General features: G+C 34.5%; 1 protein-coding gene across 2 annotated transcripts; it reads right to left on the reverse strand.

The window, feature by feature from the left end:
* Positions 1-277: 277 nt before the first annotated feature.
* On the reverse strand, positions 278-27,448 carry LOC144967552 (RNA-binding protein 28-like). Of its 2 annotated transcripts, none has more exons than XM_078904950.1 (20): positions 27,347-27,448; positions 22,491-22,536; positions 21,802-21,887; positions 21,339-21,574; positions 20,714-20,786; positions 19,937-20,032; positions 19,468-19,527; positions 18,637-18,672; positions 17,259-17,492; positions 15,630-15,672; positions 12,018-12,127; positions 11,366-11,439; positions 9,959-10,085; positions 9,461-9,525; positions 7,854-8,009; positions 6,126-6,275; positions 4,856-4,930; positions 4,377-4,508; positions 2,314-2,469; positions 278-1,749 (listed from the first exon to the last, which is right to left on the reverse strand). In XM_078904950.1, exons 3-20 carry the CDS (start codon positions 21,824-21,826, stop codon positions 1,648-1,650), a joined length of 1,950 nt encoding a protein of 649 aa, XP_078761076.1. In that variant the 5' UTR covers positions 21,827-21,887; positions 22,491-22,536; positions 27,347-27,448; the 3' UTR covers positions 278-1,647. The 2 variants fall into 2 exon arrangements, with proteins under 2 accessions (XP_078761076.1, XP_078761075.1); XM_078904949.1 differs by lacking the exon at positions 27,347-27,448 and adding an exon at positions 25,845-26,025.

The raw sequence follows: 27,448 nt of genomic DNA on the forward strand, positions 1-27,448 counted from the left end.
CTTTTCGCCAAATCTAACAGACCCAGCTACCCAATAACTGCTGGGTGGACAGGGGGAGGGGGGTGGTGTTAGAAAAAAAATCCCTTCATCCGGGAACGAATTCTGTTTCTTTGAGCGTGAAGAAAGTGCTCTACCGGCAAGGATATTGGGACCCCTGTAGAAGACTCATACTAAGTTTATTTGTTCTATTGAAGAGAAAGGAAATTGTCATCAAAAGGGCAAAACTACTTAATTTAAATTTCATTTTTCTGATATTTTACATCAAATTTTCTTTTAATAATAATAATAATAATAATAATAATAATAATAATAATAATAATAATAATAATAATAATAATAATAATACGTTATTTATATAGTGCTCAACTTCCATTAGTGCTCAGCGGCGCTTTACAAATATTAATTGTCATTCAAACATTCATTCTTTGACAATTTTGAGAATACATAATATGAAGAAACAAACACATATACATGAACACAAACTCAACCACAGATACATTTACATTCATACACGAACATACACACACATACTTAACCCAATATTACTCACTAACATTAGTGTAACTTATTCTAACGAAAGACATTTGAATTGATTAATTACAAAAAAACAAAAAAAAATATTTTTGTTTAAAGCAACAATAAAAAAACCAGAAAAAACGTTCAGTTATACGGTGGAAATTGTCAGTCTGAATTTATGGTCAAAACTGGAATAAAATAAAATTAAAATTAAAATTAGATTTAAGGCGTATTCTGTGAGCGAAACTATTCGTAAGCTCTGGAAAAAAGTTCTGTCTTATGGTGTTTTTTTGAAAGAGTGACCTGACCATCCCTGACTGACTAATCATCAGGGTCAACCCGACATGATACCAGATTGAAGCAGCGATTGTCAAATTCCATTTTATATCAGAGTGACAAATTAAGGAAGCTGGCACTGGCGTAAGATCAAGATCTGAAAACGTATGCAATGAAACAGTGCCGGACAAAGCAGAGGGAATAAATAATACAACAAAAATGAAGAAAATTCAGTTTGCCTCGAATGCAGACCTTCTCATTACTGCGGCTATGTGGTCTAGTCGTATGACACTTGCAGTTGGATCGGAAGGTCCTGAGTTCGAGCCTCGCTCAGCGCATAGTTGAGTCCTTGGAAAAGGCTTTCTCTCACCGTACTCGGGCGTAAAATGAGTACCTAGCGTTAACAGCTTTGTCTCTGTTGGAAAAAATGGTAATATTGCCTAACAGGTCTCGTTCTACATGTTAAATGTTGCTGTTTGTTGGGTAACCCTAGTAATGCGATTTGAGCACATTAAGTGGATAATTGCGCTATATAAAAGCTCAAGTTTTATTTTTGTTTTTCTTTTACTGATAATAAGGAGGCCTGAGGTTCAATCCCTAGTTGAAGCAGGCAGATTTTTGGGATGTTTTTTTTTCTTTTCTCTCTGCTTTGTCCGGCACTATTTCATATAGACTTTTTCCGATCTTTAAATTTTAGAACATATCACACATGCACCACATCACCATGCCATACATAGTCTCTGTCTTTGCATTCATTCTTTCATTCATTATCATTCGTCAACCTTAATTATGTACATAAGTGATTCACATATGCACACACACATACATACACACACACTTCATGATAATAACATCTCAAATACTCAAACTGGACGACATCAGTTTCTTTTTATGAGAGGCCACCATCTTGTCGAAGTCATCGGTATCCATCCTGCCTTTCTTTCTCCGTGAGTTTTCCTAGAAAATTTTTTTAAAATGTTAGAGTGAGATAAATAATTAAAATAATAAAACAAATACATAGCCTTAACAGGGGCTCAAACTCAGGACCTTCCAGGCCATAGTGCAATGCCTTAACCACTTGGCCACTTTGCCCCCCCCCCCCCCCCCCCCCCCCCCCCCCAGAATGAAATAAAAAAAAAAAGCTGAACGAATCCTGGGGAAATAATCCTAGAGAGGAAATTTTTCTTTATGGGTTTATCTTGAGAAAAGACTATGACACCCCTGGGGCATCAGTCTCAGTACAGCGTTCAAAGTGAGCAATAAGGGTTTAATTTCTTGTTTCAGGACCAAAAAAAAAAAAAACAAAAAAAACAACAAAAAAAACCACAAGAGGCCAACAACTGGGCTCAAAATTGGGGGTCTCCCCAGGCAGAAAAGCATTGCTATATTCACTTGGCGATCTCGCCCTTCTGAAATGGTGGATCGTCTGCTGTGGATATTGTCATGAAAAGTCATGTGCTATAAAAATGTGGATTGAAAAGTAAAATTCATAACATAACTACTTATACACCTGAGTCTCACCTTTGGTTTGCTTTTAGGTTCTCTCTGTCGTCTTTCTGGTTTTGCAATGCTGGGATGTGTTAATCGTTTTGGTTTCTTGGCTTTGTCTTGCATCTGACCAGGCCTGGGTTTGTGTCGTTGCTTAGGGCCTGAATGTCTTGGTAAGCCGATTGGGCCCTGGATCACACAAGAGAAAAAGAGAAAAACAATTATTTACATTTTGATCACACTGAAATAAAACATCTCCTGTAACAATTGAAGGGATTAGACCCGTGAGTCTGAAAATCTTTTGTTTTGTTTATTGCTTTTAAGGGTTTTACAGCGCTTTGGACACATTGAGATCCTTTTAGTGCCAGTAAAAAGGAAGAAACTGAGATAGTTTTAAAAAATATAGATTTACAATTGAAAACACACAAGAAAAGTAAGACAAAGGGGATTGGTTTAAATAGGGAACAGATGTAGATTCCAAGAGCACACTATAAGTGTACTTAGTCTGAGATCACCTAAAAGTCTCATCTCAGCACAGGCACAGGCCCCCACAAATGTTTACAAATCAATCCTATAACAGAGAGATAATTTACAAGACAAAAAACATCTTCTCCCAAAATTCTAACCATACATTTGACTGTTTCCCTCCCAGCTAGAGCATCTGGCCAGGGCCAGGACAAAACCAAGTAATCTTATTCCAAGACAAAGACAGAAGGCATGTTGGAAAACAGATATAGGGAGATAGAGGACACAATAAGTACCTCCCTGCCCACTATAGGAGGCCAGGAACCCCACCCAGCTGAAAATCTTTAACAACATACAGCACTTATGTTTGAAGTCAATACGCTTACACAAAGAGCAAAATGATTATGAAAAGAGCCCTTAAAAGCAATCAAATAAGGGATATGACAGTTTACATTGTTATCATTGTTAATTTTGAATTTAATTATACTAAAATGTTCAGATTAAATGATAAAAGTATTGATATACATTTCTTTGGTTTTTCAGTTTTATATTATGACTATTTCCATTGGCTCATAAAAAAATACAGGCATTTATTGGGCTTTTGTGAAAGAGATAAAGAGCTCAGTTAAAGCAAAGGAATACATAGAATTATCCACAGATAAAAGCTTTTAATAATTTATCTCTCTCCTCATCAGCCATTTTCAGGAATTTCCCCAAAACTTTACACCCAACTATCACCAAAAAATATTTTTTATCACTCAAACACAACAGCAGTAAAATTCTTGTGATATACAATTTCTTTAGCAAAACATGGTCTACAACACTGTTCCCTTTCTTTAAATTTTATGATGAACAAAAGAAATTTGATTAACAGAAAAATGTTGGTTGTATCATAATGAATGTGACAACTTTCCTATAGTTGGTAAGGAGAGGGTTAATACTTTCATATATCAGTATCCATATATCAACTAAAAGCTATATCAAAAACATATATGTCCGAAGCGTTGTAAGTTCAATAGCAAACAAAACAGAAATGACAGTCAGTGCAGGATGAGTACTTTGGATGATTTGAGGAAAATAAAATACTCGCTGGATTCTAGCACGGTGAATTCCAACACACTATACAGCACACCGGAGCTGGGTGACCAAAGTGTATATATATCAACTATTTCTTTTGCATGAGAAAGCCTCTCCCTCTCATGGTAGAAGAAAAAAGATCAATGTCCCTCTATATTGTCCTAGTCGCAGCCAAGGAACCAAATTTTTGGATTCAAGAACTTAACGGGTTGTGATTGACACATCAATTGAAAAATTAAACATACAAAAAAAAACCCAACTATTTATAATCCAATCTAAAGTAATAAAACTAAACAGTCACAATGAAATTATTAGTACTCCAAATGGAATAATAAATATTTTTAAAAAAAATTAAAACACAAAACATGTCTGGCCTGTTAAAGAGTCGAGCGTGAACTGATGAATCACATGATTCTATTCATTCGTTCCCAATTTAGAACTGGAATATGGGATAGAGTAAGTCGTTGCCTCCCATGAGCATCAGATTTCAGCACACTTTTCAGCTTCTCTCAAGAGTGTGCTATAATCAAGCGAGGACTGTATTGTAAACTTACAGAATGCATAGATCTGGCAATTTTATCCTGGTTTGCCCGTTCCATTGAGGCACTTGTAGCTTTTCCTTTCAATCCTTTCTTCTTTAACCGTCCTTGCATTGCTCGTTTTTCTTTTTCTTCATTTGCTCTCATCTGGAGTGAAAATAAACACCAAAAAACATAAGATTATGAATATTTACAAGCACAAAAGACAGAAAAATGATGGGATCAATTTTCATTTATAAAGAGATGCTACACTTCTTTTCTTTTGTTGTTGTTGTCCTCTCTCTCTCTCTCTCTCTCTCTCTCTCTCTACGAGTGTCAGACGTGACATGCACGGGTGCACAGATACAAATATACATACACACATCAAGACAATCCAATGCAATAGAAATCTAAGACAAAGCCCGAAATAGGAAAACTCAACAGCAATAGAATAGAAAGACTAGATGACTGTATCTGCCAAATTCAAAAGGCTAGGCCAGCCCCAGCCCACTCACCTTGGATTTTTCCAGTCTTTTCTCTTTCAACTGCAAAGCCCTACGATTTTCTATTGCAAACTCAACAATGGGACGCTGTGGAAAATAAAAAAATAACATGGAAACTCATTAGACTATCTGTATACCTTCTTACTTACTTATCCAAACCAGCGACAACCTGAGCTCTAGCCCTTCGGTCTTGTGCCATGACGTAGAAATTAGATGTCATTTGTAGTTGTTCCAAGTGACTACTATATAGTGTCTGTATACCTGCAAATTTACCACAATTTACCAGGGATGTACTTCACACCAAAAACAAAAATGCCTACAATTTCTTCATGTAAAGACTATAAAAATATCTTGCATAAATCTACCCTTCATCAAATGTTTTTACCCTTAAATCATAAATAATGATAAATATCCACCTAGCTCCCCCTTAACTGTTGCCTTTAAACTACTAAGAATTTCATCTTTAAAAAGTACATAATATTTTTTTTTTAAAACACCAACCCCCCCCCCCCCCAACAGCCCAAGTCTCTACAAAAAAACAAACAAAAAACCAACAAAAACCAATTGATAGCCGGAAGATTTCTAAAAGCCAGAAAAAGGAAATCCCTGATCTACAAATATTTTGACCCAAAACATTTCCCAGCCCCCTACGATTTTCTATAACAAACTCAACAATGTGACGTTGAGGAAAATAAAATAAGATGGAAGAGCCATAAGAATATCTCTTGACATTTACAAACCTTGCAACAGGAAACATTTTCTAACCCTTGCAATGGAGGAGAAAATAGACGAACATTTTTTTGAATTTCTGCTACAATAAATTACACTGAGATCGTCCATATGAAGTCACATTCACAATATGGTCGCCAGCTTAATTTTGTAATAAAAATGCCAAATAAGTTCAAGAAAATTACCAAATGGCCTGGAAAAAAACCCCCAACAAAATTTTACCTGTTAAATATTCTAAAAGCACATATTATTAACCCTCTCCTTACCAACCATCGGAAAATCGTCACATTCGTTACGATACAACCAACAATTTTATCTTTCTGATTTCTTTTGCACATCACAAAATTTAAAGAAAATTTGTTGTTGTTACAAGAATAAAAACTTGACACCGTGTTGTAGAGCCCATTTTGCTGAGCAATATTATGTATAGAATGTACTTGTTGCTTTTCTGGTTGAGTAAGAAAATTCTATTTTTGTGTTGGGTGTGTGCGAAGATTCGGTGAAAATTCTGAAAATGGCTGGTAAGGAGAGAGAAATTATTCAGGTGCTTTACCTTGGTGGGTCCAAATATATCTGGGTTGTTGTTGAGCTTGCGCAAGGCGTCCAGTGCCATTTCATGTGTAGAAAAACCAACAAAACCAAAGCCTTTGGACTTGGGTTTCCCTTGACTATTGACACGCTTCATATCCCACATAATCTTCACCTATGACAAAAGAGAGTAATTTCGAAAAATCAGAAGCTCATAGTAAAAGAAAAAAAAGTGTAGCAACTCATAATTACCTAAGTAATAATTAACACACTGGCACAATAACGGTCTGTGTAGTAAAAGTAGTCCTTCAGAGCCATTAGGCCATGGAGTCGGAGCTTATCCCAGTTTCTATATAGCGTGAAACAGACATAGCAATTGATTGCTACCCTTTGAATAGGATGTTCTAAGTACTTTCCACCAGATCTAACAGACCCAGATACCCAATCACTGCTCGGTGGACAGAAACAATCTTGACTGCACCATGGATGGATCTAAAGAGAGAGAGAGAGAGAGAGAGAGAGAGAGAGAGAGAGAGAGAGAAAGAGAGAGAGAGAGAGAGATTGAGAAAGATGGGAAGGAAAGAGTGAAACAGTGAGAGAGATAGAGAAAGAAAAAAAAGGGGGAAGGAGGAGAGGAGCTCGGCAAATGTTTTGAATAATTTGAATAATAAATAATGGCCTTCCTCTTTTTGTTTGGTTTTTACTCCCAAATCAAATGTTAAGTAAATATCTTGTGATTTCTACGGTTGATTTGATAATTGTAATCAAATACGACATGAACTTGGTATTTTCACTTGCAGGGTGATGAATGAAATAAACATTCTCTGTTTTGCCTTGTCTTGTGTTCCATTTTCAAATTACAAAATGGAATCTGAATCTGAATCTGAATGTTATTCGAAGTAGACTCAATTCTGAGTATTTGTATTCGAGGGGGGAGAGAGATGTTGAATATAACACAATAAAAGAATTGATAAAGAGGGACTACTCTACCAGAATGTTATACGAATTTACATCTCTCCCATTTTAATTAGAAGTGCTCTAAGAATTCTATATCGATTTTTTAAATTTATAAATATCAGTCCCTAAAAGGATAATCTCATCCCATCCCTTTTGGCTATCCTGTCGGCCATCATCTTATCCAAGACAACTACTCACCTTGTGTCACTTGAGACACTTGGCGCAAGCCTGTCTAGGCTGTCCAAAAATACTATTTTTATAATTGAGCTTTTATACAGCGCAATATCCACTAAACATGCTTAAGGCACTATACACGAGGTCCCTGGCCAACAGCAACATTTAACATTTAGGACGGTACATGACGCCTGTTAGGCGATATTACAATTTTTTTCGAACAGAGACAACACTGTTACCGGCCAGGTACTCATTTACACCTGAGTACCATGAAAGAATGTAAGTACTCAACTAATCTCTGAGCGACGCTCGAACCAAGGATTTTCATACCACAAGAATACATAGCAGCACAAAAAAAAAAAAAAAAAAAAAGGGGGGGGGGAGAGGGAAATCTAAACTCAATGTCCCATGAAAAATTCAAAAATAACAATGTTATTATTTCAATCGTCTGTAGTGTTTCATTCATCTTGATTTGTTGATAGATAGGAAACCCGAAACATCCATTTTATCTGTTTACGTATACTAAATTGAAGGTTACATTCAATTTCACATTGTTATATATTAATTTCTTCGAGCTTGGAGCAGCAACGTTTACATGAAAACATTTCTGACCATTCCTAACCTCCTTCAATTCAGACTTTTTACACTCTACGTGTTTCTTGATGACTCCCCGCAAGGCATTGGCCGTCACTGTAGCAGGGATGTTGTGTAGACACAAACGTGTTGAGGAGATGAATGTGTTCTGGTTTTTCAATTTCTTACGCTTCAGTTCATCATTCTGAGAAAATAAACAAACAATTATATTGACAACTTGCTGCTCTTAACAACAACAACAACAAAAAAATCACAGATGAATAGGAAAAAAATGAAACAAATTTGATGAAAACATGACAAAAAGGGGCTCCTGAAAGCTAAGTTGGTAGAGCACTCGCTTCACACAATAAGGGACCAAGATCGATCCCGGGTGCAGTCGAGATTTTTTTTTCTGACCTTCCTGTCCACCTAGCAGTGAATGGGTAGCTGGGTTTGTTAGATTTGGTGGAAAGTACTTTGCGATAGACTATCGTCCTATCCAAAGGATAGCAAGCAATTGCTATTTGTCCGTTTCACGCTAAAGAAACTGGGATAAACTTCGGCCCCATGAGCCCAATGGCTCTGAAGGATATTAAAAAAGAAAACAATAAAAACAAAACTAAGACAGATTATTTTACAGCCTTCAATATTTTTGAGAAGCATTTCGTATTTCAAAGAAAATGGGTGTTAAAACGTTTATTTTCATCTGGTATTTTCAGAATTTTCCCCTAAACTTCACACCCACCCAACACAAAAATAGGTTTTTTCTTACTAAAACAGAAGAGCAACAACTACATTATATGCACAATATTGATCAGCAAAATGAACTCTACAACACTGTGTCACGTTTTTATAGTTATAAATAAACATTTTTCTTTAAATTTTGTGATTTACAAGATAAATCTGAATGATAAAAGTGCTGGTTGGATCGTAACGGATGTGGCGATTTTCCTGTGGTTGGTAAGTAGAGGGTTAAATCATGATTTTCTCATTTAATAAGTTCCAAGTATAACAGCCTGAACGGTTATGACTCGGCTGCTATTCATAAGGTCATTGTCTTTTTTTAAAGTGAAAAATACAAGTGAAGACATGTAGAATATATTTCTACAAGTTAAAAAGCCATTTTGTCTGATTTTTCTGTACTACCACACATTTAATGATCATAACTTATAATAACATGGTGCAATATCCACTCAATGTACTCAAGACTCGTGCTCAGAGCGCGTTTTACAAGGGGACCCTGACCAACAGCAACACGTAACATGTAGAACAAGACACGACGCCTGTTAGGCTATATTGCAATTTTTTCCGACAGAGACAACGTGTTAGCATCCAGGTACTCATTTTACACCTCAGTAAGGTGAGAGAATGTGAGTAAAGAGCCTTTTCCAAGGACTCAATTTTGTGCCGACCAAAGCGGAACTCGGCCAAGGGACCTGCTGATCTGAAGGCCGTTGTCATATCACACAAGCCCAAAAGCTGAGCATTTCACAAGCCTCTCTACAACTAACGCTTATAAGCCTATACATAATTTTCATTGCCTGTAACATGCAAAAGAAATAATGCACTTTTTGCCATGTCAAAAAGAAAAATTAAAAAATAAATAAATAAATAAATTAATAAATTGCTTGTCTCAGTCTGATGTAATTTACCGACCTTTAACCTTTTAGCTAAGTCTGGCGCCGGTACATCTTTGGCAGCAAGAGTGCCTGGACGGATCACTGGTGGGGAGAAAAACATTAGATAAAAAAAACATTTTGTAAAAATTGGCCAGGGCAGAAATAATATATAATTATTATAACCAATATAAGTTTTTTGTTTCAAAGTCCAAAACAGATTTACTTGCAGGTACTCTATACCCCATCCACTCAGGGTAAAAAAAATAATGAAGAGAACAATAAATAAGACAACAATAATAACAATAATAATAATAGTAATAATAATAATAATAATAATAATAATAATAATAATAATAATAATAATAATAATAGTAATAATAATAATAATAATAATAATAATAATAATAATAATAATTATAATAAGAACAATAACAATAGTAAAATAAATATTTATCATAACCTTAACACTCAAGAATGATTCTTTTATATTAAAAAAAAAATGAAAAAAAAAAATAAAGTTAAATCTTTGACTTACTTCCTTCTCTTGCCAGGTACAAATTACGGGAATCTTTGGGCTGTTTTTTCTTATCACTCTTTAGGCCTTGAGCAGTGTCCCTATCCAGAGCTAGAGAAACATATAACTCTCGGCCTCCGTAACTGTGCTGTCAAAGGAAAGCAAATAAAAAGCAAACTAGAAACATAGAATAAAATTGTGTTCAACTCCTAAAAACAACAAGAGAGAAATAGATATGAACTAAATGCGATTTTTGTAAATTTCCTGATGCATCTTAACCCCAAGTTGATTCTGTACATCTGCTTTAAGTTATATTTGGTCTGTTGGTGATTTGATGTGCTTCTTGTGAAGACAGTCATCAGCAAAGAGCCTGTTTTTAAACCGAAGCTAAAATTTTAATCTCATCACTGTTTTTCGATCCAGGACAAGGACATAAAAAAACCCCCCAAAAAACTAGAACTTTTATATAGCGCAATATCCACTAAATGTGCTCAAAGAGCTTTACAAAGGGTCCCTGACCAACAGCAACACATAACATGTAGAACGAGACATAACGCCTGTTAGGATATCTAAATTTTTTCTGACAGAGACAATGCTGTTGACGACCAGGTAGTCATTTTACACGTTTTTTTGTTTGTTTGTTGCTTTAGGTCTCTTCCAACACAATTGAGGTTATATGAGAGACCGCTGAAACAAAAAAACAAGCAATCTAACAAAAATAGTACAAATGTAAATCAAAATCATAACCTAAAGATATCATAAGCTAAATTATAAATAACCAAGAACAAACAGGCAGAAGATTTACAGAAAAAAAATATCCCCTGTCAAAAATACAATCACAAACCAAAGAAGCAGGATAGGTTAGTAAAGAGAAGAAGAAACGACATCACTATCGGATCGTACACCCATGCGAACATCATAGGTATATGATTCAAGGGTGATGCTCCCATCCAACCACCCGCAGAATTTTACACATGAGTACGGTGAGAGAATGTGAATAAAGAGTCTTTTCCAAGGACTCAACTATGCGCAGAGCGAAGCTCGAACCCAGGATCTCACAATCCGAAAGCGAGTGTCATACCACAAAACCACATGGAAAGGACGACACAATGGGAGCAAATTTATATTCATGTTTACGTCCAACCTAGTCATCGATCACATGATTTGTTGCTGTACAACGATTGGACATTTCTCAATAAATGTAAATACGCTGCTTTGTTTATGAAAGTTGCAAACATACCCATGTGTCATGCTGAGCAAAATGACTGATTGTGACGTTTGATATTTCTCAAACTGTGAACACTTTTCACTATGTGGGTCATTTTGAGCTCACTTTGCAATGTGACCAATGACCTCGAGCACATGGAAAGGTAATATAGATCATCCCCATTAAGGGAGAAACAAGTGATGGTGGAGTTGATGACTAACCTGCCCTCCTTCCTCTGAGCCCTTCAAACATTTTTCAGCAGTTTCTTTGGTTGAAAACTTGATAAATGCTGAACCTAGTTGATGAAAAAAAATGAAAACAAATTCAGGCCTTGAAAACATTCAATAACAAGAAATGAAGTGAGTAGGAAAATGCCGCGGCAATGGAGACTCGAACCCGCAACCTCACTGGTACAACAACTCTGCCTGACCAGGGAGATCGTGACTCTACCGTATGAGCTATCCACGACCCCATTAAAAACTTGCTTCAAACTCCATGTCTATCTAGAGCCACTCTCCTCAACTTCTTGACATTCATTTTACTATAAAACTAGAGACCATAAATTAGTTGATTATTATCATTATTATTATTATCATCATTATTCAGCATCATTATAACAATTACAACAACAATAACAATAATAATAATAATGATAATCATTATTATTATTATTGATACAATAATAACAACAACAACAATAATAATAATAATAATAATAATAATGATAATAATAATAATAATAATGATAATAATAATAATAATAACAATAATAATAATAATAATAATAATAATAATAATAATAATAATAATAATAATAATAATGATTGATGTAGAAAATGACTGGAGTTGCAAATGATTAAAGTATTCCCCTACCCTTTGACATCCCAGTGGCGTGGTCTACAACACACCGTGTATACAATATTTTTCCAAACTGTGAAAAGTGGGATTCAATGTCCTCCTCTTCCGCATCAAATGGTAAATTTCTGGGGAGAAATCACAGATAACGTTAAATAGCGTATAGAAAATCTTGTTCTGATGGAAATTAGTTTCTACCTATTGGGTGACCCCTCTGTGGTGTTATTGTCACAAATGTTAAATTTCTGGGGAGAGATCACAGATAACTTTAAATAGCTTAGAGAAAATCAAGGACTTAGTTTCTACCTATTGGGCAATCTCTGTGGTTTTATGGTTGCACGTAAATTTATCAGGAAGTCTGAGGTTCGATGCCCCAGTTGAGGCAGACTGTTTTCTTTTTGTATTTTGTTTGTTTTTTGGGGGGAGGGGGGGTTTGCGATAATATTTTTCCTCGCATTTACTTTCCACTTTGTCTGGCACTGTTTCATACACTAATATAGAGTCCTTCACAGTCACTGGGCTCATGGAGCCAGAGTTTATATCCCGGTGTTTATAGCGTGAAATTGACAATAGCAATTGCTTGCTATCCTTTGGATAGGACGCTTGACTATTGCAAAGTGCTTTCCAACTGATCTAACAGACCCGGTTACCCAATCACTGCAAGAAGGGGGGGGGGGGGGGGGGGGGGGGGGTCGGCGGGGGTCGGCGGGGGAGTGATGTCAGAAAAAATCTTGACCGTGCAGGATCGATCTTGATCTCTTTGTGTATGAAGCGAGTACCGCTAATGCTGGCTCCCTAATTTGTGACTTAATATTTTATTTTATATATATATGAGCCAAGGTCAAAAGGTGCGAATTTTTTTTCTCAAAATAAAAGTGACTAAATAGTCCATTCATGTTTCTATATGTGTAGCAAAAACCCTGTACTTCATGAATCAAAGGCCCTTTAGATAACTTTAAGATCTAACGCAGCATAATATCGTCAACAATACCTATAGGTTGCTGGTGTCACCTGTGACCGGTGACACCAAAATGAGACAAAAAACTCTATAACCAAATGATTTTTGTTGAGTATCAAACTTTATTTAGTAAGTTATGGACAAAAAGACACAATCAACAACAATCATAGTACAATAATATTACCAACTATTGGAGAAAATGTTGCTTTTTGGTGTCATCGGTCACAAGCAACATAGAATGCAAATATATTATTTCATAAAAATGTTTGTACATTAACAAAAACAACAATATTGCATATGTTTATGACCAGCAATGTTCAGAAACTTTTGGAATAAAATGTTGGGAAATAATGTGACCAAAGCATATCTTGTTTAGCGGCATTGTGTCACTTGTGACATTAGATCGATGGACACCATTACTTATGTCACAAGCAATACCAAATTGCAATTTCGACAATATATCATTAATTTCAGTCAAACCAGTGTAATAACCACAGTTAAATATGGAATTTAATAATATTTCAGAAACCAAAGACTTCAAAAATAGAAATATACATGGAAATTAGAGCATCTGAATGTGACTTGTGACATAAGACCGGTGACACCATTACTTATGTCACAAGCAACACCAAATCACACTTTCGTCCATAATATATCATTATTTTCAGTCAAAAAAGCACAATAACCTACTCTAAAATGAAATTCAATAATATTTTAAGAAACTAAATACTTTCAAATTGGAAATATACTTAGAAATTAGTAATACCATTGTTGCTATTACTTTGGTCAAAATCGGCACTAGAACGCAATTTTGCCTCAATAAATCAAAAATAGCAACTGAACACATGTAATATAGCCTGTTAAAATGTAATTCAATGACATTTCAAGCTTTGAAGAACATGGAAACAGAAATACATTAGAAACTTCAAATTTAAGTGTCACCTGTGACATTTTAACCAATGACACCAATGGTCACAAAAAGTACCAGAAGTCACACAAACACTAGATAAATATCAGCTATGGTAATGAATTAATGTAACCATACGGTAACCATCACCATACTGCTCAAATCTGCTAGTTTGTAGTAATTTAGTGTGTTAATAGTAAATCAAATCAAATTTCTTGACAACCCTTCTTTTATCTGGATTCGTCAAAAGCTTGAGTTTTGTCTTTTTCTTGATTGATGCAACCCTGAAACATAAAAAAATAGAATTACAAGGAAATAATTAATTGTGTCAGAATCAGTCTTATGTGAGATGTCATAATATCATATTTGTAAATAGAATAACAGCTGAAAACATAATTTTTTGGTGGCACTTTGTAATATCCAATATCAAGTGTTGCTTGTGACAATGTAAAATAGCGATGACACCAAAGTTCAACTTACCTTTTCTGCCTGGAGCCACGCTGGAAAGGCAAATGAACGTGCTGCACTTCAAAGGCTGGTAAGAAGGGTGGATCCAAATTGCGAATCGCCATTTAACGAAACAAACTTCCACGTGTTCACGCATGCCGTGTTGCTTGTGACAAATGACACCAAAACCAATAAGCCTCAATATCGGCAAAACGGTATACATTTACTCCAAGATTTGAGTTAAGATAGTAAATCTATGCTTTTTTCTCGTAATAAAACATTATATCAACATTAAACATGAGCTTTAAAGTTTCGTGTCGAGTCTTAGTATTGTGCTGTGTTTGATGACACCAAAGGTCACAAGCAACACCAACTTTTTAAGAACTCTATATGAAACTTAATCAGATATGTAATATACTGCAATTGCGTTTAAAAGTAAATTTTGACTTTATACAATTAGTCAAATTTCAATCAAGGGGGGTAAAACATCACATTTAATTTCTACATGATTTCTAAAAAGGTGATGCGTTGACCTCGTTTTAAGCACATGCCAAACAGCATTCAAAATTCACTTTCAAGTTGTTTATTTCATATTCTGTTGTACAGAGTATGTTGAGCTGTCTCATTTTATCTCTTCTTCATATTATCAATTGATTACAAGCATTAACTCAATGAAAACAGCCGATAATTAAGTAAAAATCACATTTTCTTAACACTGGTATCAGGCGGGCACCTTTTGACCTTGGCTCATATATATAATTTTAATATTATTGAGCTTTTGGACCCGTATGTCAATTTGAGAAAATAATGATAATTGCTTACTTGACTTAGTCTGACACAGAGCTTCCAACCCATAAGAATAAATAAAAATCACCCACAATGCCAGTACAACATGATGAGACTTTTTAATAATTACGAATTTTTTTTTTGTTTGAAATCAAAATCAGCATTTTAAAAAAACAAAAAATCCCAAAAAACTATAATTCAAATCTGATTCATTAAAATAATAAGACATATTATTAGCTATGTCACTTTAAAGGCTATCAATTAATCAATTCTTACATATGTAAACATAAAAAATTAATTAAAGAAAAAAAAGAAAATCAATCAATAATAAAATTTAAGAAATCTTGTCAAGAATCATTTGATTCAAACCCTAAACAAATGGCAAAATCACAGAAAAAAAAACAAAACAAACAAAAACAACAGGAGGTGGCAGCTCTGAGTCTGACAGAAAATTAGGGTTTAAATGATAGCAAAATCAGTTGAATTGTTTAATTTTGAGACAAAGTGGATGTGTATAAACCTCAATTAATACCTTATGAAGACTGTTTTTCCTTGATTAACATCAGTGGGTCTATCTGAAAAGAATTTTGAAACAACCAGAGTAATAAAAACAATTAATAATAATAATAATAATAATAATAATAATAATAATAATAATAATAATAATAATGATAATAATAATAATAATAATAATAATAATAATAATAATAATAATAATAATAATAATAATAATAATAATAATAATAATAATAATAATAATAATAATATCATATTATTAAATTTGTTGAGCGCTCTTCTACAAAAGTACTATAAATTGAACCAATGTATCATTCCCGTCATCAGAACATTCAATTGGCCCTAGGGGGTATTTTAATTGAGATTTTGTGCTGAAATCGAATGTCGCTTTGTCTTAGCTTGTCATTCTCATCCTGCCTCAATCAGGTGTCAGCCATTTTGTGACGGAAATGTGGATATAGCCTCAGCACTGAAAGAGTTAAACTATCTAATAATAAAAAAAGAGTACCTGGCCATTAACAGCGTTGTCTCTGTCTGAAAAAAAATTGCAATATCGCCTTACAGGTGTCGTGCCCCATTTTACATATCATGTGTTGCTGTTGGTCAAGGAGCCCTTGTAAAGTGCTTTGAGAACATTTAGTGGATATTGCGCAGTATAAAAGCTCAATTTTTAATTTTTTTTTCTTTTGTAAAGTGTCATTGGACATGTTCGATGGAGATTGGGGCTCTACAATTTTTATAAATATTTATATCAAAGTTTTTTGCTTAAGAATAAAAACGAGATGTGATGTCAACAATAGAGTTCTTACTTATCCGAACCAGAACAATAGCGTTCAAAAGTGCAGAACCTTATCCACACGGCCATCTTGCACTAAACTTAAATCCTTCAAATAATAACCATACAAAAAGCCATGTAAGTTGGAATGCCTTCCTTAACTCTCTCCTTACCAGCCATATTCAGGATTTTCCCCAAAACTTCACACCCAACTAAAGAAAAAAAAATTTTTTATCACTCAAACACAATAACAGTAAAGTTCTTGTGATACATCATTTCTTTAGCAAAACATGCTCTACAACACACTGTTCATTTTCTTTAAATTGTATTATGTACAAGAGAAATTGGAATAAGATTGTATTGTTGGTTGTATCGTAACATATGTGACGATTTTCCTATAGTTGGTAAGGAGAGGGTTAATAAGTCCCCAAATTTGTTTTTAAGGCTCCCAAATCCCGCCAAGACAACAATGAATACAAACTGAATTTGTTACAACCTTCCTCAAAGTAAATCGCAACAGACCAGCACTGTATCCTTGAGCCCTTTCTTTTTCCTTTAGGGGTAACGTGGCTCAATGGTACGGTCTTTGCTCCATGCCCAAAAAGTACCAGGTTCGATCACCCACCCCTGCGTTGTGTGGACTTGAGCAAGTCACCTCACCCTATCTCAATTTGCGGCGCTGCATTGCGGCTGACGCCTGGGTTATTCCAGCCCTACCTTGGAATAGACCCTAGAGACAAATTTCCCCTATGGGATGAATAAAGGGTTGTTTTGTTTTTTTCAATCCTAAGGGCGACAGGCACACACTTATCTCATTCAATCCTTATAAACCTCTGATCCCTTATATCGCAAAGAAAGAAATAGACTTACCAATCTTTTTGTTAGATTTTGAAGGATATTCATCATCACTCCCACTATCTTCGTCACTTTCTTCTTCCTCTTCCTCATCATCGTCGTCATCACCTCCCTCAGATTCCTCCTCCTCTTTCTCACTATTCTCCTGGTCCTCCTTTTCATCTTCCTCTGAAATGTCCTCCTCTTTGATTTCTGTGTCACTTTCTTCCTTCACTGTTGTCTCCATTTCATCAACATCCATCTGCTCATCTATGTTACAGAATTATAAAAAGTGAATTTTAAAATAATTGATAAATAAAGATAAAATTTTTTCTCCTTTTAATTACATATTTTTGGATTACAAATCAGTTTAACAATTTAGTAAGAATCTGACAACTTGGTTAAACCACAATTTCAATCTTACTGCCCTTAACCCATAAATCGCCTCATTAAGAATTTCAGAAAATTTTGTTTTCAAAATAATTATGACAAAAATAATAATTTAAAAATTTTAAAAACATGTGCAAATTCAGATTTCATCCATGCATAGAAAATCAGGATAATATATTACTATAAAATGTAATTTAAAAAATGAATATATAACAGTTTTGAAAAATAACACAATACCAAACACGGGACATTTCGGGCTCAAAACCCTTCTTCAATCAATAACAAAAAACAATAAAGACATAAATACATTATGAAATTCCAGATCGACGATAGAGAAATTTCTGTTTGGTATTTCGTTCTTTTTCGAAGCTGTTAAATATTCATTTTTGTTTATTACTTTTTACAGTCCACAGCTTCTAGCAACTTATTGTCATAATATATTACAAAATGTAATGAGTCGACTTGGGATCTTTTAGATAAATTACATGTAATCTCAACAAATAGATTAGCTATTGAAATTAGTCTCTACACATGAAATAAAGTATCATTATTGCTTATTTTGTAATATACAATAAGAATGACAAAAACATCTACAATGAATTAAGAAAACTTGCCTGATATTCAACTCAAAAGGAATATTTCGCTTATTTTGTTTATGAATTATGGAAAGTTTTGAAGGTTTGACAGTGCTTGAAACTCACTGAGATTATAAAAATTATCACTTCTTTTCCTTTCCCTATTATCAAGAGAATAGTTGTACAAACAAAAACAACAAAAGAAAAAAAAAACAAAGAAAAAAACAAACAAAAGCAGCGAAACAAATAAATAAAATATAGAAATATTACATTCATATGAGTGCAAAATCCCTTACATGTAGCAAGAAAGCAACAAAAGCAGCAGAAACAGCAACAACAACGAACAAACAAACATTAAAGCAGAAACATTCATTTAACAACAACGATAAAATAAAAATTTTAAAACCCAATAACATTCATAAAACAAGGTTCAGCAATGAGACATTTACCTTCACTTTCACTTTCAGGCTCGACAGGTGCTTGTGCTGGTGACAGAAATGGTGGAAAATATTTAAATCAAAACAGTAAAAACCATAGACAGTATGATTATAACAAGAAATGAAGAGAGTAGGAAAGTGCCAGAAGACAACAGAGAATAAAAATTTTGCGGCAGTGATGGGGGCTCGAACCGTGACCTTACTGGCAGGGTAGGGCATGGCTCTACTGTCTGAGCTGAGCTCTCCACCACTCCAAACAGCATGATTGTACAGTCTTTTATCTATTACCAACAACATCAATTACCATCAATAATTCATGATACAGAATGTGATTTCAGAGCCATTAGGCCAGTGGAGTCGGTGATTATCCCGGTTTTTACAGCGTGAAACAGACAATAGCAATTGCTTGCTACCCTTTGGAAAGGACACTAGTCTATCGCAAAGTACTTTCTGCCAGATCTAAGAGACCCAGCTACCTAATCACTGCTGGGTGGACAGGGGGGGGGGGGGGCTCAGAAAAGAATCTCGACTGACCCGGGACAATCTTGGTCACCATTGCGTGTGAAGCGAGTGCTCTACCAACTGAGCTATTGGGACCTCAGAATGTGGTTTACTTTAAATGTAATATTTCAATAGAGATGTAACATCATCAACTTACTTCATTAGTCATGGTGGTTTGTTTTTTTTTAATTGATAAATGGGTCGTAATAAGGACAAGGGGGTTATCCGTAATTTTTAAAAAATCGAAAAAACCATCTTTTCTATCATCTTTACAAATACCAGGAAGATCTCCATACAAAAACTAAACTGTATTCTATAAAACCAACATAAAAATGTACAAACCCGAGACTTTCTGTTCGTACATAACTTTTGGAAGAGTGAAATCAACAGCCACTGGTCTGTCTGAAAGTTAAAAAGAAAAAAAACAAAATAACTTACAAAAAATATTACAAAGTTGTATTTATATTTAAAAAATGATACTCACATTATTACATCTGTTTTTCCGGCTTAATTAGTACAACTGTGCAAGAAAAACGGGTCATTCCTGAACGTTTAACTCTCTCAAGTTCATCATAATGGAAAATCCAACACATTTATTTGATTTACCATTCATATGAACTCAAGAGAGCTAAATAATATTTACGTAAAAATGCTTATCATTACACAAATAATATTCCCTTTTCCTCCTAGCCTAATAAGAACTGTCAGAACATAATTTTGAAGATATCTGGAAACTTAACTATTTCCCATCGCAAAAAAAAATAAAAAATAAATAAATAAATAAAATATTATTATGAAAAGCTTGACTCACCATTGATCTTTTTTCCACTGTGATATTTGACGGCCATCCCAGCCTCAGCTTTATTAGAGAACTGGACAAAGCCAAACCCAAATTTTCTTCCATCCTCTGTCAATCAAAAGCAAGAGAGAGTCTGATCAAAGACAATAAACTCGAGCATTGATATAGGGCAAAATCCACTTAACGTGTTCAAAGCGCTTCACAAGGGACTCCACCTTAACACATAGATTGAGACACGACGCCTCTTAGGCAATAATACAAATTTTTTTTTCAGACAGAGACAACACTTTAAACTGCCAGGTACTAATTTTACACCTGAGTATGATGAGAGAATTTTAGTAAAGAGATTTTCCTAAGGACTGAAATATGCGCCACACAGAGCAAGACTCAAACCGTGGACCTTCCGGTCCAAGGGCCAGTGTCATACAACTAGACTACATAGCCGCAATGCATAAAGAAAAATTTCAATTATTGAATGTGTTGCCACACATTGAAATAAACATTTGGAGAGTAGACTGGTCTATCTCACAAAACTCGCAACTATGACAGAATTTTAAAAAACAAACCCAAAAAATAATAAAACAGAAAAAAATTAAATGAAAAAAACAAGTTTGTGTTTGTATTGGGGAGAAAAACTATTAAGTATTTCCATTTTTGATTTGCCTGACAAAGTGAAACAATATTCCTCAAGTAAAAAATTTAAACAGTCAAATTAAAATTAAAAATGAAATTACAAAAAGCAAACAAAGCAACCTCCCCTCCCCCCCCCAAAAAAAACAAAAAACTCACCTTTCGTTGGAATGTGTACCTCAACAATTTTTCCATATTTAGAAAATGCTTCTCTGAGCTGATCTTCTGTACACTGAAATAAAGACAAGGAGAAATTTCAAATGCACGAATTGGTAATTAAAACAAAAATATCAATTACAAAAGATTTTTAGAAACGAAATTTGGATAAAATCATTAAGATGGTCGAGTTTCCATTAATTTTTGAATGGAGAGAAATGCAAGCGATTTCCTTGCATAAACTTGTGCAGTTATGTGGTTTAGTGGATGATACTTGCTTTCGGATCGAAGGTCATGACACAAGTTCAAGTACCACCCTGAGAGGCACATAATTGAGTCCTTAGAAAAGGCTCTTTACTCACATTCCCTCACCTTACTCAGATGTAAAATGAGTACCTGGCCTTCAACAGTGCTGTCTCTGTTGAAAATAAAATGTATTATCACCTTACAGTCGTTTCTGGTTCTACATGTTTCAGTGTTGCTGTTGGCTAGGGACCCCTTGTAAAGTGCTTTGTGCATGTTTAGTGGATATTGCGCTATATAAATGCTCAAGTTTTTTATTTTTCTGTTTTTCCTTTTTAAAAAAAAACTACAGGTGTGTAATGAGTATGAAATTTGACACACTTACCCAAAATGAAAGATTTCTAACAATCAGTCGAGCTCTTTTGCCTTCCACTCGTGATTTGGGATCTGGTTTGACTCTTTCCCCTTTCGGCCTTCGCGTGAATCCCGTTCTGTTGTTGTCTTTACGAATACCGGGCTCATCTTTTATTTCTGTCACGTCAGGCTTCACATCTTCAACCTCATCATCGTTGTTGTTGAATTGTTTCCGAGCATTTGGTGGTGCTCTAGGTTGTCTCTTCTCTGTTTAAAATAATGATGATGATGATGATGATAACAACAATAATAATAAAAATAATAAAAATAACAATCACAATATTATCATTATTATTATTAATAATAATAATAATAATAATAATAATAATAATAATAATAATAATAATAATAATAATAATAAGTTATAAATTATAAAACACTCTTCTATATGAACGATATTGAAGCAAGAACATAGGACGTTATGATTTCCATACTTTTTTCTTTCTTGTTTGCATACATCAAATGCACAGGTCTTCCATCAATCTTTTCCACTGTTTTAAGAGCCCGTTCTGCATCATCACTTTAATAGAGAAATAAAAAAAACACAATGAAATCAATTATCAACAGATAAGCTAAACATGTGTTTAAGAACAAAACAAGTTAAAAGTTACCTGATATTGCAAGAGTCTAAATCTGCAAAGCAATTTCAAAAATTACAATATTGCTCAAAACACAGTCATTATAGTACTACATAAGATTTTATTTTTAAAATGCTGGGCATTGATTAATATTCCTTTTATAACAAAGGAATTTCCAAGTCATGGCCATAATAAAATCCTGAAGCACTGGAATTAATAAAAATTTTTAAAAAATAAAAATTCCCCTTTATTCATCCCATAGGGGAAATTTGTCTATTTCAAGGGAAGACGAATAACCCAGGCATCAGCCACAGTGCAGCACCACAAATTGAGCTAGGGCGAGGTGACTTGCTTAAGGCCACACAGCACATCGACAGGTGATCGAACTCTGTATCTTTTGCGTATGAAGCAAATACTGTCCCCCCCCCCCCCCCTATAAAGAATTTTATTTATTTTATTTTATCAACCATCATCAATATTGTTTATATATATCACTGTTATCCTCATCACCATTATCTAATCAGTGAAAAATAAATGGTACTTACAATAATGAAAACTTGACATAACCAAATCCACGACATTTTCCAGTTGCTGGAAATGAAAGAAAATATAAAATTTAAAAAACATTAACAATTTTTTTTTTAACTTTTCAAAACACAATTTTTGTAATATTAAATTCTACCTATGTTTGGAATCAAAGTCATTATGTTAAAGAAACTGTACATCGTCTTCAACGAAAAACTCCCATTAATTGACATTTTCCAATATCTCATTTTGTTTTTTTTTTTTTAATTTTGGGTCCATAACTGTTGTATAAGATCAAAAACAATGAGCAGAAACTGTTGACAAACCATTTAAATCCAAGTTTTCTTAGAACCTGTGAGGGTCCTGATCGCTCAGTTGGTAGAGCAAAGGGACTGAGATCACTCCCGGGTACAGTTGAGATTTTTTCTGACCCCCCTGTCCACCCAGCAGTGATTGGGTAGCTGGGTCTGTTAGATCTGACAGGAAGTACTTTGCAATAGGAATGTGGGCTTAAATTTCAAGTGACGTTACTAATTTTGATTATAAAAGTGATAGACCAAATAGTTCTCTTACAATGCCAAATTCCTTTGATCTTTTCATTGTTTGCGATAAAATATGACTGAAACTTTAAAGTGTGTGAAGTAATGGTGTGTAGATTATCTTTCCCATGGGAAAAATATTCATAACAAAGTTGCGTTCAATGATGTAGTTTAGCAAATAATTTTGGGTTGGTTCAAATAGTGTAATAAGAGATAGCATTTATAGAATACTCCACGGCATTGAAAACAGGCTCACAACGTTTATAATTAATCTCTTCCCTGGTGGATGACGAATACCTAATATATTGGAAGACGCAAGCAGCCCTTTAGGTGCGTATACATTTTTCGATAAAGACATTGTTGTAAAAAACAAGGGGGAATTCTCCAAATTTTTACGCCCGTCTCCAATAGGATGAGGAAAGTAGTGAACTGCCTTTACCGACCAACTGTTGAGCAAGAGAACTACAAAGTTCGCACAAGACATGTCACGAAAAACCCACTGGTCACCCATCAAGTACGATACATTTTCGCCATTCGTGAAATATGTTCACTGTGGGGCACTTTGAATGTAAAAAATGTGAAATATCACTGAATCTAAACTAACATCAAACACGTTCCATGAAAGTTTTGCAAATACAGTCCACTCCCGATATTCGCAACTCGGTTAATCGCAACATTACCCAAGAAACGGAATTATTTCTGTATAAAAGTCACTGGTTAATTGCAACAAACATCAGATAATCGCAACAGATTTTCGACCTTTAAAAGTGTCAAATTCAAGAAATCAATGAAACAAAATATTATGATTAAATTTAAACATTGGTGAAATCATGACAGGTGTTAGAATCGAGAGTGAGCAGGACTTAATGCTACAGTAGTGTGTCACCACTCTATTAGAGACAAAATAGGGCAGGACTCTGCAGTATAGGTTTGTGATGTCATCTGTGACTATTGAATAGGAGGCGAGGGGGCTGGACATACTTTAGACAACAGGTAGACAATGACAGTTATAAAGAGAGACTGAGCGATATCCTTCGTTTTGGGATTGACAGCTGTGCATTGTGACCAACGTGTTTGGTGGGGAATTATTGTCTTATGGCTAATCTCTTTGACTCTTACAAATGTTGAAAACAAAAGAGTGAAAGTTAATCCAATCTGAATAACATGTAGGCTTGCCTCAAAGCTGCTTTTGCTTGTCAAAATCTATACAGGGCTGCCATTTGTTTGTTTTTTTTTTCAGTCACATTGCTCAGTCTATGGTGGACTAAGAACAATGTTTACAACAATTGGTTTGTGTTTACCATATATGTGTAAAATGTTCCAATACTGGACAAGAAACTCAACTTCGGTTAATTGCAACTTCGGTTAATCGCAACATTTTTGCTGATCCCAAGGTGTTGCGATTATCAGGAGTGGACTGTAACAGGAAATGGAGGTGAGTAGAAAAGTGCCAGAAGAAAACAATAGAGCTAAAAATTTCGAGACGATGGGAGATTGTTGAGTTATCGGTTTCTATGAATGTAGAAATAGAAATCACAAAAAAGGAAGCTACCCTTCTGGCTTTCAATATGAAAATTGTAACAATTGTTTTTATGTCAAGTGCGTACAGTGAAAAATTTGTGCTTTCATTTTGAACCCATTGTGGCGATGTTATTTGAGGAGTGCACATGAATCTCGTGAAGATCTCTCTGCCAAGCCTGTGGGCAGGTTCACACACAGAATTCATGTATCAATATTGTTAATGTAAAACATCAAAATGTTCACTCATACCAGACCCTTCGTTTGTTTTTTTTTATATACGGAAAATAAAGAATAAAATCCCAAAGTTTGGTACTGAACATTTACCTTTTTTTTTATACTTTTGTAATTGAAATAAAAGTAAAGTTATGTGAAAGTAGGCAGTTTAGTGAGCAGCAGCAGTGGGAGTCAAATTGTGACCCAACTCGCCCATAGGAAAATTGTGACTGGAAATTGTCGTTCGCGTTTAGGGGGGTTCAATTAAAGATGCATAACTTCGTTAAAAAAAGGAATATCGCAGATATTTTGTTATCATTATTTTCGTCTTTCAATTTCCTTTTAAATGATGTCAAGTAACGAAAAATCCATAAATAATTCCTTACTTTCTTCTCATCATGGCTGCCCGATGACATAACAAATTGTTTCTTACGTCTAGTCGATTTTTTTATTATGTAACATTTGCGTCATGTTATGTAATAATTTGTTACTTTGAAAAGTTTATCTCCCTCTTATTAATGTAAATGCAATGTCCTTGATAAAACGAACATTTTGGTTAATAAGAACTCCATCTTGACTGTTTTAAACATTTTTTATTAACAGCACGCGATTTCGGTCACAACTTTCCAATGATAATTTTGGGGTAAAAATCAGTCTTGAAGAAATGTCAGACTTTGAACTGCCGTAACTACATTTCTTATCAAGATAGAAACAAAATTCAAACTGTTTTGTAATCAGTGTTGTCAACTCTTTTATATGACATTGGTTTCAATTATGTGAGATACACTTAGAATTTTTATTAAATTCCCTAGTGAAAGTGAAAGTAAGTATTGAATACAGTATTGTCTTTTACTTTATGCATATGGTCCATTGAAAATAATCTGAGAATACTGAAAGGCTAAGAAGGAACAAAGCACATAGTCAATTAACAGAAGAAAGAAGAGTGAGTTCGAACATTTGGTTAAAAAGTTCGTGATTGTGTTTAAGTTAAGTTAGAAATTTTGAGAGAGGAGTTAAGAAGAGAAGAGAGTGAGAGTTAGGCCCGGAGAGTGGCTCGGGAGTAAACAAGTGTTTGTTTTTTTCTAATGGCGTTTATTGTACCTTTATCATTGACAACAAAACATTCTTTGATTGGTCCAATGTCGGAGAAAACTTTCTCTAAACTGTCATTTGTTGAAGAATATGGTAGATTTCGAACAAAAAGTGTTTTACTGCCTGAAATTCCATGCTCTTCGCTGGTGGCTGCCATTTTGTCAACAAAGAATTTAGTCTATACACTGAAACTTTCTTCGAGTTGTTAAATCGTTATTTATCCCTGTAGTGGCGCCACTGATAAAACGGGTTTCATATTATCATTTTGCTTGGTGATACATCTATAAATCAAGGGCATTCATTACACATTAAGGGGAGGGGCGACACCTGAAACTATTTTCAAGAATAATGATTATATCCAATATCTTTTTATATGGGACATTGCCTATGACCAATGGATTCGAACCATGTGATTTATTTGGGTGGGCGTGTCCGGTTGCCATGGTGACGGCCGCCATCTTGGATTTTACTCTTCTCTGGGTGCTATTTTAAAAAGTTACTTTCTCAATAAGTTTCCATGGAATTTTCTTGAAATTTTGCATGGTTGTATATTTGTATATTATTTTAAAAAATACAGAGCATTTTTTAAATATTTTTAATAGATTTTTATTTACAAATTTATAAAAAATATTTTTTTCGGTATGATAAAAATCATGTTTTTTGACATAAAAATGTCAATTATTCAAAAAATAATAAAGATATTTAAAATTCCATCTGTATGATTTTAGATAATCACTATAGCTCTAGACATGCAAAGTTTTAAACAAATTGATTGATAAATGACAAAATAAGATAAAAAATAGTGTTAAAAAATGTCATTTTGAGAAAAACGAGATCAAAGATAACAATGAATGAAAATAATAAGACAAAACGGTACAACCTGCTCAAAACATATCAGCACCGTATGAGGGTCCCCCGTGTTCTTTTTCTGCCTCCCTCTGGGCTTTTTCACGGGTCTGAGCTTTCATTTTGCCTCTTTTTTTTCTCTTTATGTTGAGCAACCCTTTTGCTCTGGTCAAGTCTTTTTGACTCTGCTTGCTGACTCAACATCTGGGAGTGTTCTCCCAGTCCATCGATGCCCAAAGACACTTTCAGGGATGTTATTTCTGTTGGACCAAAATTATACTCTGCACCAAACTCAACTTTTTTTTAGGGAATGGAAGTATGTTTTATGGCATCTTGACCAAACAGAATTATGAAACCTTTCGTTTGGATTTTGTGTTGTCTTCATCTCACAACACTTCAACAAAGCATATACAGGCTTCAAGTGCTCATGAATCAAATCAAAATTCAAAGGTGTATTTACACGCTGCTTGTGTCAACAGGATACACATGGGCAGCAATATATTTTTATAAAAGCATCTGGAGTCCGGTTCAGGAGGACAATACCTATGTTGAGGGAAGTCATTGGTGTAATAACCGTGGTAGAGACCAGCAAGAATAGCCCATTTCATTTCTTTCCGCTGTGGCATTGCTTGGAATCGCTTTATCATAATACTACTATCACACACCAAATTCCAATCAAAGATTTGTGGTCACGGGTCAACCACGAGCCATCATAACTTTCTTGCTTTCTTGGCTTTTGTAGCAAATAACTGTTGCCAACGTTTGGA

This window comes from Berghia stephanieae, chromosome 3, assembly GCF_034508935.2.
Source record: "Berghia stephanieae isolate SIO BIC M18660-M18661 chromosome 3, UCSD_Bste_1.3, whole genome shotgun sequence".
Taxonomy (NCBI): domain Eukaryota; kingdom Metazoa; phylum Mollusca; class Gastropoda; order Nudibranchia; family Aeolidiidae; genus Berghia; species Berghia stephanieae.